Below are 13,639 nucleotides of genomic sequence, written 5' to 3' on the forward strand. Positions count from 1 at the left end.
CAGCATGGCCTGCAGCTTGCGGCTGAAGGCAGGTGTGGCTCCAACCCTGTCTGGTCTAGCTATGTGTCGATGGTGCAATTGAAGTCCCTGCCCATGAGCAGCAGGTCATTGCTCTTGCTGGTGTCATGCAGTAGGTCACCCAGGGTCTCTAAGAAGGCTATCCACTCCCTCCCCTTGGTGGGCACATAGACATTTACAAGGAGTAGGCTCTGGTGTGCCAGGGTGATGTGGACGGTCAGCAGCCAGCTGGGGACAACCTCTCGTGCCACCAATGAGTCATACTGCAACTGTGGCAAGAGGAGGGTCGCCACCCCAGCACTGAGGTTGATACCGTAGCTTAGAAACAAGCGGCCTTTCCAGGCAGTGTGTCAGTCGGCTTGATCATACACGTCACTGTGTGTCTCCTGGAGGAAGGCGATCGCCAACTGCTTCTGCCGCAAACCCTCCGGGATAGTGTCCGCTTCACTGGGTCCCTGCATCCATTGGTGTTCAGTGAGGCAATTGTAGTAGCAGCCATGAGCAGAATAGAGAGGAAGGATAGGCAGGGTATAGGCAGAGAGCAGGCGATAAAGCAGGGCAAAACCACCGAGACAGGGGAAGGCCTATCCTTGCCCTATTCTGTTTTGTGGACCCACGCCACACCTCTGGCCTGTTTTGTGGACCCGGCCCCACACCTCCCTCACCCAGGTCACCAACTTCTCAAGCCAGAAGGCATGTTGACACATGCCTGGGTTCCAGTGCATAAGCCTCGCCGCATTGCTAGTGGTGCGGGCAAACTGTGTGGGGTCTGGTCACCACTGCTGGATACTCTCTGCCACATTCCTCTGGCCCTTGGTCTGCTCTAAGAGGTTGCAGGGTCCTCTGTAGTTGGGGGCCACCCAGGGGGGTTAGTCCAGCAGGAGCTGGATGTTTCTGACTGAGAACCAGCAGGGTCTCACCCTGGGAGGGGACCTACCAGTGAGGCAGGTGCAAGTGCCCTCAATGGCCGGGCTCCCTAGCAGGCCCCCCTCAGCATCCGGGTTGAGGACCATCTCCAGGAGATCAATCCCCATCTGCTTTGGGGGACAGATGTCATCTTGCTCCTGGGGCTATTTGCAGCGCTCGGAGGGCGGGCACTCCATCTCATCGTTGGCCTTGGTGGGCAGGGGAGCGGGGTGGGGGGTGGCAGGCCCCTCTGTCATCTCCTGTGCCTGATGCCGAAGAAGCAGGCACTCTATTTCCACCCCACTGCTCACAAGTCCCATGGGCTGGGATGGGACCAAGGAGTTGCCAGACTCCTCTGGCACCCCCTGTGCCACTGGGATATCCTCAGTCATGGCCTGAGGTGATGGGGTTGGCAGTGGGGCAAGCAGGGTGGGGTCAGGCTCCCTGGCACTGCCAGAGGCAGGCCCTAAAGGGGCTGGGGCTCTTGGGAAGCTCCCTCCTGCCTCTTGTTCTTGGCTTTCTTAGGGTTAGGTGGTGCCTCCCCTGAAGGGGGTGGGCCGGGCTGCTTGGGGTTCACCACCTCCGGGCCCACCACCTCAACTGAGGAGGGGGTGGAGGGAGGTGGAGAGGGGGTTGCGGTTGCTCCACCCCACAGGGCTCCAGCGTCCAAGATGCTAGCCATCCCGGGTGGAACTGTGACTGGAAGGACATCCCAGCCCCTCTATCAGATGAAGCCCGCACACTAGGGGAGCAGCCCCATCAGGTGGGTGGAGAATGGAGGGTGGAGGGAAGCTGAGAGGAGGCCATGGTCACTGCAGCTGGTGGGGTGCCACCATCCAAGGCACCAGCTGCCCCAGAGGGGACCAGGGCAGAAGGGGGCTGGGAGGACATCCCAGGCCCCCTCTGGGTGGCATGCGTGGTGGGCCAGTAGGGGCAGCTCCTGCATTGAGCCTCCCACCTCACCATGCCCATCCACCTTCCAGACTCCACGTGTTTCTTCAGGGGTGCCTAAGCCCTGGTAGACCCCCTTTCAAGCCCCACTGTTGAATCTGGGGGTAACGTGTGCTGCCACCACCCCGAGAAGGGACTGTCTGGGCCCTGTGTCCTTGGGGAAACACAGGCCTAATAGTCCTATGGGTACTCGACCTAATACAAGAACTTGGGGCACTTCCCCAAGTCGGGGGCCAAAAAGGATAGTTTCCCTTAGTCCGCAGACCCAAGGGGCCTCCTAGGCATAATTAAACCCACCCCTCAATAAGTCTCCTACACCAGTCACAAAGAAGAACTTTATTGTTCCCAACAGGATGAGGTAGAATAGGGTAAGAGGTAGAGCACCATCAAGGGATTACCATTGAGCAAAACAGTCTGACTGAGTTAGCTGTTTGATACGCAAATGCATCACTGGGAGCTGACTAGGTCTAGAAACACTGGGAGGCCCCTGCCAGACTCCAGGACAGTTTGTACTGGGGTCTGATAGGGAGCGGAGCCTGCAGACAGACCGGCAGGCTGAGCATTTTGTCCCAATGATGCCATGGTTCCAGCATCCTGGACATATCCCACTCACCTTTCTTGTTCCTCAGGTAGACGAGGAGTCCCAGCGCCAGGAAGATCAGCCCCAACACGAAGCCCCCGACCCCCGTCAGCATCTTGCTCCTGGCCGAGTCTGACTGCACCTCTGTGGAGACAGGAGCCAGAGGTGAAGGGCTTAGTCAGGGCTCCCACCCCCTGCTCACACCCCTGCCCTCCCTGTGGGAAAGGGGTCTGACCATGGACAGCCCTTGTGGGGCTGCACAAAGGGACACCCGTCCCCTCCAAGATCTCAGGGGCTGCCCCAGGCTCCCAGTTCCTTACCCCAGAGCACGGTGACGGGGCCCGGCAGACTGCTGTGCTCCACTTGGCAGGTGTAGACGTCCCCGCTCCGGGGGGTCATTTCCAGCATCGCCAGGATCTGGAAGGTCCAGTCTCCGTTCTGCATCAGCTCCGTGGACACCACTCTGGCCGTCTGCTCCTGCCCATTCTTCAACCATTTCACCTCAATCCCGCCAGGGTAAAACCGCATCACAGAGCAAATCAGTGTGTCTGGGTGGGCCTGGGTCCCTGATTTTGTTGGGGAGACTTTCACCTTGGGCTTCACTGGGGGGGAAAGAGATGGAGAGAATGAGCTGGGAGAAAGAATGATTCCTCCATCAGGGAACGTTTTCTTCCTCCAACCCCTGCCTGTCTCAGTTTCTCTCACCCCCGACCCTTGAATTTACTTAATCGTTACTTGGGTGCCACTATAAAACCACTGTTTTCTCACATGCAGTACACATTCTTTTCCCCAAGAACAGCTAACAGGGCTTTGCCATGTAAATCTTAACTGAGGAATATGGTAAGAGCAGTTTCCGAGCAAATGTCTAAGTCAAATCTGCAGGGACTTTCAAGAAGAAGAGCAAGTGGGAGCCTCCCTGCTGCTACGTGGTTACTTATGGTAAGGAAATGTTTTTTTCCTCCCCCCTGCTGCATGTTGTTGCTGCTGCATTCTCTGCTACATGTTTCATTGAAGGATGTCTAATATTTTTATAATTAAAGCTAAACTTTAATTGGAGTTTCTTTTTTTTTGTTGCAAATGACCTGAATCCAGAAGTATTTTTCAAGGGCTCTGGATTCCCTTTTCTTTCAAGATGTCAAGGGGAGACCTCTCCATTTTGGAGGCCAAGCTCTATGGCTGCGGCACCAAGTGTCCTGTCCAGGGCCAATGGCTTCCAGCTGTGGACACCCAGAGGCTTTACGTGGGAGTGCCGGAGTGTGGCAAAGATATGCCAGGGTTGGGACCTGGCCCTGTCCCCACGAGACCCCATCATGTGTCTCATAAGCAGATGTTCGGGTTTCCCATTTGCTGCAGAAAAATGTGGATGTTCTCCTTTAAAGAGAAAAGGTGGTCGGGTAGAGGTGCAGCCCCGCATGCAAGTCCCCCTGGTCTGCTACTCCTCACCCTGCTGGGGGCGCGGCCTTACTCCATGGTGGCAGGGCTGGTGCGGAGGTGTTGGCAGCAGCGGCAGCAGTGAGTCTTGCCACCCTGCTCCACCCTCCTGTGCCAGGTCCCACCCGCTGGGCCACAAAGGCAGCTCCTGCCTGGTGGTGGTCCGGCCAAGCTATAGCCTCACGCCCTGCTGTGGGCACACAAATCTGGGGGGGCATGTCCCCCCATGACACCCGAACTCATCACCTATGCTGTTGCCTATGGTTGGGCACATCCTCTGCACCATACAACCCCCTTCCCAATGTATGGGGGCGGCTGCAACCTGGGGGAGGGGGAAGTGGATTGAAAGTGAGGGGAACCAGCAGGACTGAGGTGCCTGGTGGGTTGCCACGAGAGAGGGGAATTGGCAGGGATGCGGGGGCTGTGGGTCAGGAGTCTGGGGCACCAGTGTGGATGAGGGACAGTGGTTCAAGAGTGAGGGGCACTGGTGGAGATGGGGAGGTGCAGGTCAGGAGTGAGGGGCATCGGCATGGCTAGTGGGCTGTGGGTCAGGAGTGAGGGGCACTGGTAAGGATGGTGGGCTGTGGGTCAGAAGTGAGGGACACTGGTGAGGATGGGGGGTGCAGGTCAGGAGTGAGGGGTACCAGCATGGCTGGGAGGGCTGTGGCTTGGTAGTGAGGGGTAGCAACATAGCAGGGCTGCTCAGCAGCACAAAGCAGAGGGGTAAGGGAGAGGGGGCACCTGGACCCACATCTTGGTGAGTGAAGGAGGCAGGGAAAGCTCTGATTTTCCATGATCAATGACCAAAATCAAATGCCAAAATATAGAGGCATTTAGATGTCATTTCATTGTAATGACTGAGGCACTGGCTGGTTTCCAAATTGGTTTAAAATAGTAAATATCTCAATAAACCTTGTCTGCAGCTGACACCTCTATATACAGCGGAGTTTCAGTTTAGTCATGGAAAAATGTGGATTTGGGGTTTTTTAATCACAGAAGTTGGGATGTTGAAAAGCACTGGACCAAGCACCGACCCCCTGAGGGACACCGCTGGCCACCTCTCGCCAGGACGACACAGATCCATTCTTAAGAACTCTCTGGGTCCTACCTCGCAGCCAGTTTCCTACTCACCTAACCAGCAGTTAAGCCCATAATCCTCCAATTTTGCCATGAAAACATCATGGGATACCAGATCAAAGGCCTTTTGGAAGTCTAGGTGTACGATGTCGACCATTTCTCTCTTATCCAAGTGGCAAGATAACAGGTCGTAGAAGGAAATAAGATTGGTAAGACAAGACCTGCCCACGATGAAGCCATGCTGGCTGTTGTTCAGAATCCTACCTTCTGCAAGCGTATCACACACAGACTCCTTGATGATTTTTTCCAGGGTTTTCCCTGGGATTAAAGTTAGGCTAATTGGCCTATAGTTGCCCAGTTGAAGATGGCCACAACATTCTTCCAGTCTTCAGGGACCTCCCCCAAGCACCATGAGTTTTGGAAGAGTTTCACCAGAGATCCCACAATGACTTCAGCCAGCTCTTTCTGCACTCTTGGTCGAAGTTCATCTGGTCCTGCTGACTTATACATGTCTAAGTTTTCTAACTGATCACCTACCAGCTCAGTGTCAATAGTAGGAAGGTGGTCAATCCCACCATGCCCACTCTGAACCTTATCTCACATGATTTTCCCCTTAACCAGCTGTCCTGAGGTATTAAGCAGTAGACTCATGCTTCCATGTGTTTTCCTTCTGTACCCTATGTACCTAAAGAAAGACTTCTGTTTGTCCTTGATTCCCATTGCTGACTTAAATTCAGTTACTGCCTTAGCTTTTCTAATCTCCCTACAAGTGCAGGCTGTTGTTGTATAGTCCTCCTTGTGGACCGTCCCAAGTTTCCGTTGTCTCTATGCCTGTTTCTTCTTTTTCAGGAGGACCATATCCCTATTAATCCAAGAGGGTTTTCCCACCTTTCTGCTACTTTTCCTTCACAAAGGAATGGTGTTTTTTTGTGCTTCAAGGATAATGTCCTTGAGGAATGACCACTCTTTATGTACTCCATTCACCTTTGGTCTCTGGTCCTGCATCGCATCCCCTGCTATTGCCATGAGCCTGTTGAAATTCACTTTGTTGAAGTCCAAAACTTCAACCATGCTAGCTGATTTGTCTTCCTGGTGACAGAGAGTGAACACGATGATTTTGTGGTTGCTGTTGCCCAGGGTACCCTCTACATTCAAGTCACTCACCAGATTGTCTCCTTTGGCCAAGACCAAGGCTTCGGGAGCATTACCCCTGGCTGGCCCTTGCATTTCCTTAGTTAGACAGAGTTCTTCAATACACTTCAAAAAGCTACGTGACCAATCTGAATTATCCGAGTGTTCCTCCCAAGAGCTATCTGGGTAATTGAAGTCACCCACGATGACCATGTCCCTTGTGTGCAGCTTCTGTCAGTCTTCAAGAGAACTCAAGTTCTTAAGAGAACTCAAGAGTTAGGTTTCTCTGACTGACCCACCCCCATCCCTCCCCATAGTTTGACCTAGAGGGTTTTGAGCCGCTCTTCTTGGGAGCCAATATCAGCCTCCAAGGAGATGTACTGCTCCCTCACACAGATTTGATTAGTTGATTTGGATCACTGTCCTGACTCAATTCAGCCAAATCTGAATCTGAAGATTTGATTCTGAATCAGAGAATCAGCGATTCAGCCATAGACACAGCTTTCAATGTTTTTTCTATATACCTTGAGGTATCAGGTGCGGCTCATGAATGCTGAGATGCTGGGGCACACGGAGCATCCCAAGGGAGCATGGGGAGCTCCCCAGCATGCTCAGCAGTGGACCCAGAAATAGCCCAGAAGCACTTCCAGTCCACTTCCAGGCCCACCAGGACATGTGCTAGGAACCAACACCCCCCCAACACCCCCATCTTGGCAATTGGTTGTGGTGGGGGCCTGCTCTGGCAGAGATTCACTGCCATTTGATTCCTGATTGATGCTCATTTCCCCTAACAACTCCCACCATCAAAAGGAACGTAGCAGCCATGGGCTGAGGGAAACACCAGCTGCTGTTAGGAGACTCCGGGGGAGCCTGACTTTGCTGCATGGGGCTGTAAACCCACATGGCTTCAGAAAGAGATCCAGGGAAATGGAGGTCTGAAAAGGAGGGCTTAACACACCGCAGGTACTGGTGAGACAATTTATTGGTCAGAAACACTGTCATCCCACAAAAAGGCAGAAAGCTGCTCTTTCCCAATCCCAAAGGAGTGATCCAGAGGAGTAGCAGGAGCAATTACAATAGCACAAGCTCCAGCCCATGTTTCTATGCACCTGATCCAACCCCCACCTGCTTCTATCCAACAACCCCAAAGGACACACTGGGACCCCAGGCCACTCCTACCTACAAGTTCAGAGACCCCCCAGGACCACCCTGGCCCAAGGGTAGAGCACGTGTTCCCTGGGTATCACTGGGCTCCTCCATCCTGTCCTTTCCTAATAACACGCTTCCACTGCTCAGGCTGAGGGTGATAGTGGTCCTTCCTGGGGCATACTAGCTTAAGTTGGGGCCCACGGGAGTCTCATTCTAGAGGGCTGTGACAACTGCTGGAAATGGCCTTGTTACAGCTCCCCGTGTCTCACATCAGAGTCCCCTGAAGGTCCCCCCAAAAGCAGTAGCATTTCTGAGTGCAGATGTGGTGCAGGCTTAGGCAGATAAAGGGTTAATTCTGAGGAGTCATCCCCAGGGATCCATGTGAGGATGGAGGGAAAGTGAGAAGAGCTCCAAATACAGGGACAGGTGCCAGGAGACGCTGGGCAATGCAGGTCCCAAAGCTGCAGGATCTAACTGAGGAGCGCTGCAGGGAGAGAGGGGAGACATCAGCACAGGGCAGGGACTAGCGGCACTGGGGAAGGGCCACGGGGGGGATCTGACAGGCGCCAGGGCCTCCCTAGAGGCTTGTCTGGAGCCTCCGGGTGGGGAGATGCTTTTGCAGGGCCCAGGATGCTCTGACCATGGGAGTAGCTCTAGGTTTCACCCAAATGGCACTAATGAGGGAGATGGAGACTCCTCCTCTTCCTCACTGCAAATGCTCCATGTTCCAGTTCCCACCCATGCTGGGCTGGGCAAGTGTTGGGGTGAAAGGGCAGGGGCAGCCGCTCGATGGACTCCCTGTACAGCCTGTGGTCCCTGAGGGGGAGGGGGCTTCATAGGGGTAGACTGAGATGGAAATTACCTGTTGGCTGGGGAACGGGGTGGCCTGGTTGGCCTGGAAACCAGGGAGAAACAGGGTAGGAGTCTCACCGGAGGCAGCCCCTCTGAGAGATCAGAGATCCTGCCCTAGCCCTGAGGTGCAGAGCAGACCCCATTAGGGACCCCACATCCACCATTAAAATCCCAAATGATGGTCTCACCCAAACAGGGCTGGATATAGGGATTCACTGTGTGCACGTGTAGATATTTCCCTGAACTGGATTTACCACTCTGTGCTTGGTCTCTATTCCCAGACAACAACCAGCGAGGATGAATTCAAGCAGGGTCTCACTTGTGTGAGCCACAGTATCAGCTAGGAAGGTGTGTCTGCATCTTCACTATATGACCGAGGACAGGCAGGGAGATACGGGAAGAATCAAGTGTCAGGAACAGCCCTAGACCAGACCACGGCTGTGCACATTTTGGAGGAGCCCTTGCTATGTTTTTCTTTTCCACTAAAAACAGCAATTGAACATTTAGGGAAGAAGGAGGTGCCGAGGGGTATCAACAATAAGGAAACTAATTCTGATAAGCACGGATGCAAAAGAAAATATACTATCCTTTCATACCACAGACACTTTTCCTCAAAAAAGAAGAAAAAATCCCCACCTGCTGGAAATTGCAGTGAGCTTTATATGTGAGAAATATGGTAAGAACAGTTTCCACTAGTTCCCAGGTAGGCAGGAAAGCTTCATGGGCCCCACAGGGAGCAGAGCCAGGAGCAGTGCTTTCCCCTTTCTGCTGCTGCTCCTCATCTTCTGACTGCAGGAAAGGTCTGTTATTCTTCCCTCTGCTGTTCACAATGCAGGGGGACATTTTCTCCCTGGGTCTGTCATAGGTGAGACAATCCTTCCCCTGTTCCACATCCCTCCCTGACTGTCTGGGCTAAGGGTGAGACCAGGACAACTGACACCTGCAGGGCTGAGGATCTACATTACATTGCAGTGAATATAGTCAGTCTTACCCACCAGCTGCCAAAGTTTCCTCTGCTGGAGCAATAAGGTCAGAGACAAGGGCAGCTGAGATTAAGGTCTGCTGGGACAATAAGTTTTGCCAGGGGAAAACCTTGGTCATCCCCAGCAGACAAGCAACAGGACAGAGGAAAGAAGTTCGGGACAGAAAGCTCCCCAATACCTCAGCCCCATGAAGTCCCACAGTGGGTTACACCCAGGTGCCCCCACCCCCCTGGGACTGGCACCGAACCCAGGGTCACTGCCTTGAAGCAGAGGAGAGGAAATGCCCAGAGTCAAGGCAGGGACAGCTCTGCCTACCCAAGACCCCTGCTCTGCCCTGCCCCTTAGAGGAGGGAGGGACAGTGAGATCCAGCCCCAGCCCCAGGAGGTGAGAAACTGGGAGTCCCCTGCCAGACTGCAGGGCAGTTCATTCTGGGGTGTGAGAGGGAGTGGAGCCTGCAGGCAGACCGACAGACCGAGCTTTTTGCCCCAACGATGCCTTGGTTCCAGCATCCCAAGAGAGGAGCTGGATAGAGAATGGGGTTTCCTCTGGGCCTAGCTGGCCCTGTGCACCCAGCTGGCCATGCAGAGCACCAGGGTGGTCAAAGCCACTTGCAGTACAGGGTCTTGGACACCTGGACCAATGGTTGGAGCAGGAGTGGGAGCGGGGAAGTGGAGCACCCTCATTCCACATGCTGAGCCTGTACAAACTCCCACCAGGAGCTGGTGAGGGGGCTGGTGAGGGGCTGGTGAGGGGCCTTTTCGGAAGCATGGCACTGTGGAGGGAGACTGTGGCCCAGGCAGCCCAGGACTTTGGGGAACGGGATGAGTTTTTTGTACTTCACAACCTCCATGGAGTGGACCGCAGACACCCCGCTCCCCGCAGCAGGACACTCACTTGCAGGAGACAGGAGGAGCAAGGACTTCTGCAGGGACATCCAAGGGCCACATCCAGCTGAGGAGAACCTGCCCTCTGGGCAGGGATGGGAGCCTCTGGCTTGGCCTGGCCCCATGACTTTCCAGTCTCTGTCCAGGACTCAGGCATGCCAGGGGGGCTCAGCAGGGGATATTCCCCCCGTGAGCCACCACTGCACCCTGTGCACCAGCAGGCTTTGGTTTCAATGCCCACTACTAGGAGGACATTGGGATTTTGTAGGTTTAGACAGGGTGTGACTCTGGACAAGCAGCTATCTGAAGATGGCTTTATGACTTGGTGCTGAGAAGGCAGGTGCTTCTCTGGGCTATTGCGGGGCAGGATGGTTGAGCGGGGCGGCATTGGCAGGTTCAGGTCTGGAGGAGGACCTGAGCAAAGGGGTCTCTGTCCACCGAGTCTTGGGAACCACCCCTCTGGCAGAGTCTGGCACTTGGGAACCCCTTGACCACAATGCGGAGTCTAGGGAGCACCTCTGTGGTGTTTGGAGCTGAAGGGACACTGGTGCCCCCAGCAGAGGAGCGTCTCTCCCCAGTGCCGGGAGCCCCAGGGCAAGGATACAGCAGCAGAAATCAGACAAGAGTCCGGCCCTGGGATCTCCTGGCAGCAGGTCTGCCTGGTAACGGGTGACAACGCAGCTCTGGTGCATGTGACTGGTGCAGGCCCAATTGAATTTTAGACTGTTTGTCGTCTTTCATTAATATATATTGTCATTTATTTAATCCCGTGTTTGTACTGGTCCTGCTAATGCCAACAAAGATCCAATTTGTCATGCTTCCTAATGGCATCCTTATGTTATGGCTGTTGCTTGCCGCCAATAAATGTTTGTCTTCCAAGTCAGTTTGATAGCACGCTTAATTCAAAACGCCCAAGTAAAAGACATGGTTATTATGAGTTAGCACTAAATTTAGTTAAAAAAAAAATCACTGTGCACTAAATACAACCTTCCTCTATTTTCGAGGTACCTCGAGGTCCACCCTAGTGGTGAATCCAAATCAGAGCAGCTCAGCAAGCCTTGTCTGGAGCAAGCTGCAGAGGAAGGCTTGGTAGCAGAGCCCATTCCCTGCCTACATTTGCCTTGTGAGACAGTAGCTGGCACAGCCAAGAGCATGCACACTGCTATGGGGGCTCTACGGGGACCATTTTCTAAGGCTTAAAGCAGCTCTTGAAGTCACTGGCATGGGGACAGCAGTTTAAAGTGGGCATATGTGACTGACAGCTGGGGTTTGCTCAAAGACAACTTTCTGGGGGCCTGAAAACCACAATGCAGCAGAGGTGAGAAAGTGAGCCATAATCTGGCAGGGTTAAATGCAGTGATAAAATAAACTTCTATGTCCAGGAACACAAATTGCATTGGTTCCTGGATAAGTTGTGCCTGGGTTTGTCCTGGGATAAAAATATCCCGGATTAATGTGTACACACTTCAGTCATGGAATCAGGGTTTAGTGAGTGGCTGACTGAAGTGCTGCTTTTTAGTCATTGATTTAATGGTGACATCTCAGGATAACCGTACAGAAGCACTTTGCAATATCCTTGGATAAAAGGTTACTATCCCATATCCAGAAAACTTTGTTAGTATTTATTCTGGGACAGCAGACATGGACATCTGCAGTCTTATACTTTGCCCCAGGATAAAATGATTTAACTCAATTAGATAAATGCAATGTCTGTAAGCAGCCTAAGAGGAATTGGGGGTAATGGGGTTGGGGGAGGGAAGTGGCAACAAATCTGAGCCTTCTCTTTTTTAGGCTGAAGAGGCCCAAGTCCCTCAGCCTTACCTCATATGGCTTCCCTTCAAGTCTCTCATCATACAAGTGGATCTTCTCTGGACTCACTCAAGTTTGTCCACATCTTTGTTGAAGTGCAGCATGCAGAACTGGACACAGTACTCCAGCTGTGCTCTCACAAACACTGAGTAAAGTGGAAGAATCCCTTCCTTGGTTTTACACGAGCTGCATCGATTGACGCATAGTTTCATAGTTTCATAGTAGCTAAAGGGAGGAGGGACCCGAAAAGGGCACCCAAGAATGCTGGGTTCACAAGACCCCAGACAGGTGATCATCCACCTTCCTCTTGAATTTGCCCAAGGTAGGGGTAAGGACCACTTCCCTGGGAAGCTGGTTCCAGATTTTGGCCACCCTAACTGTAAAATATTGCTTTCTGATCTCTAACCTAAACCTATTCTCCATCAGCTTATGACCATTGTTCCTTGTCACCGCAGGTGGTGCTGGGGAGAAAAGGGCTCTACATGTCAGCTATCAACTGTCCTATGTATTAAGCAGTGCCCTCATGCTGCTATGGGTTTTCCTTCTGTTCCCTATGTATCTAAAGAGGGAATTTTTATTGTCCTTGATTCCCGTTGGTAACTTAAATTCGGTCACGGCCTTAGCTTTTCTAACCTTTTCCCTCCACGAGCAGGCTGTTGCTATATAGTCCTCCTTGTGAACTGTCCAAAGCTTCCCTTGTCTGTTAGCCTCTTTTTTTCTTTTTCAAAAGGACCATGCTATCCCTATTAGCCAAGAGGGCTTGCCAACCCTGCTGCTACCTTTCCTCCACACGGGAATGGTTCACCTTCGGTCCATTCACCTTTAGTCCCTGGTCCTGGATCATTTCCCTACTATTGTAATGAGCCTGTTGAAATTCACTTTTTTAAAACCCAAAACTTAGGCTAGCTGATTTGTCTGCCTTGCGCTGGACAGAGAATGGGATGATCTTGTGGCTGCTGTTGCCCAGTTTACCCTCTGTATTCAAATCATCCACCACATTGTCTCCTTTGGCCAAGACCAAGTCTAGGAGAGGGTTATCCCTGGTTGGCCAAGAGGAGTCATCCATGCACAGGACGGTGCACAGGGCCAAGAGGGGGCTGGAAACCAGGGGAGCAGCTGGAGCACAACCTGCTGAGGAAGGAGATGCCTTGGCCTGAGGAATGAGAGTGATCTCGACAGGCCTCGGAGTTGTGAGTTGCCTGGGAAGGGCATTCCTACAGGGGAGGCTTTCCTGCCATGTCTGTGGGTAGCTGCTGGAAGGGAAGCCGCCCCCCGCCCATGATGGGGCAGGGCTCCCGTGTTTGAGGTCAGACTTTTGGGTGTTGCAAGCAGGGTTATCGGGGGTCTACAGGGCATTTGGGTATCCCTTCCCTCTTATTATCTTTGGGCATAGTTTTTGCTCTAGGGCAACACAGGGTATTCTTTATTTTCACTGCGATGTGCACCTTTTCACTTGTAAACCCTGCCCCACATATTTTGTGAATCCTGTGCCTCATATTTTGTGAACTTGCATTGCATTAGAGTATAAGATTGCATGACTTTTCACAAGACCCTTGCTTTGGCCCCTGGATTCATCACCTGTAAGTAGATCATTTGCACAGATATTTAAATAGTCTGCGTATAGTTCCTGTAACTATATATATATATATATATATACAGCAATATGGTAATGTTATAACCTTTATATCTTATTAAACTTGTATATAGTTAAGCTACTCATGTGTCCAGGCCTTGCTCTATAGGGGAGGGAGGGAAACTGCATGCTGCAGGCAGCTCTGCCTCCCACAGCGCACCTGCCCCACTAACATTCCCTTCATTTGGAGAGAGGAGTACACAACAGGGTACCACCTGGGTTACGCTATCATGT

The 13,639-nt window shown here is 52.6% G+C and overlaps 1 protein-coding gene across 1 annotated transcript; it reads right to left on the bottom strand.

The window, feature by feature from the left end:
* Positions 1 to 2,331: 2,331 nt before the first annotated feature.
* On the bottom strand, positions 2,332 to 5,120 carry LOC102384987 (DLA class II histocompatibility antigen, DR-1 beta chain). Its single transcript, XM_006036616.1, has 3 exons — positions 5,023 to 5,120; positions 2,776 to 3,086; positions 2,332 to 2,599 (listed from the first exon to the last, which is right to left on the bottom strand). Exons 1-3 carry the CDS (start codon positions 5,118 to 5,120, stop codon positions 2,343 to 2,345), a joined length of 666 nt encoding a protein of 221 aa, XP_006036678.1. The 3' UTR covers positions 2,332 to 2,342.
* Between the last annotated feature and the right edge of the window lie 8,519 nt (positions 5,121 to 13,639).

The sequence above is a fragment of the Alligator sinensis genome, unplaced genomic scaffold, assembly GCF_000455745.1.
Source record: "Alligator sinensis unplaced genomic scaffold, ASM45574v1 scaffold184_1, whole genome shotgun sequence".
NCBI lineage: Eukaryota > Metazoa > Chordata > Crocodylia > Alligatoridae > Alligator > Alligator sinensis.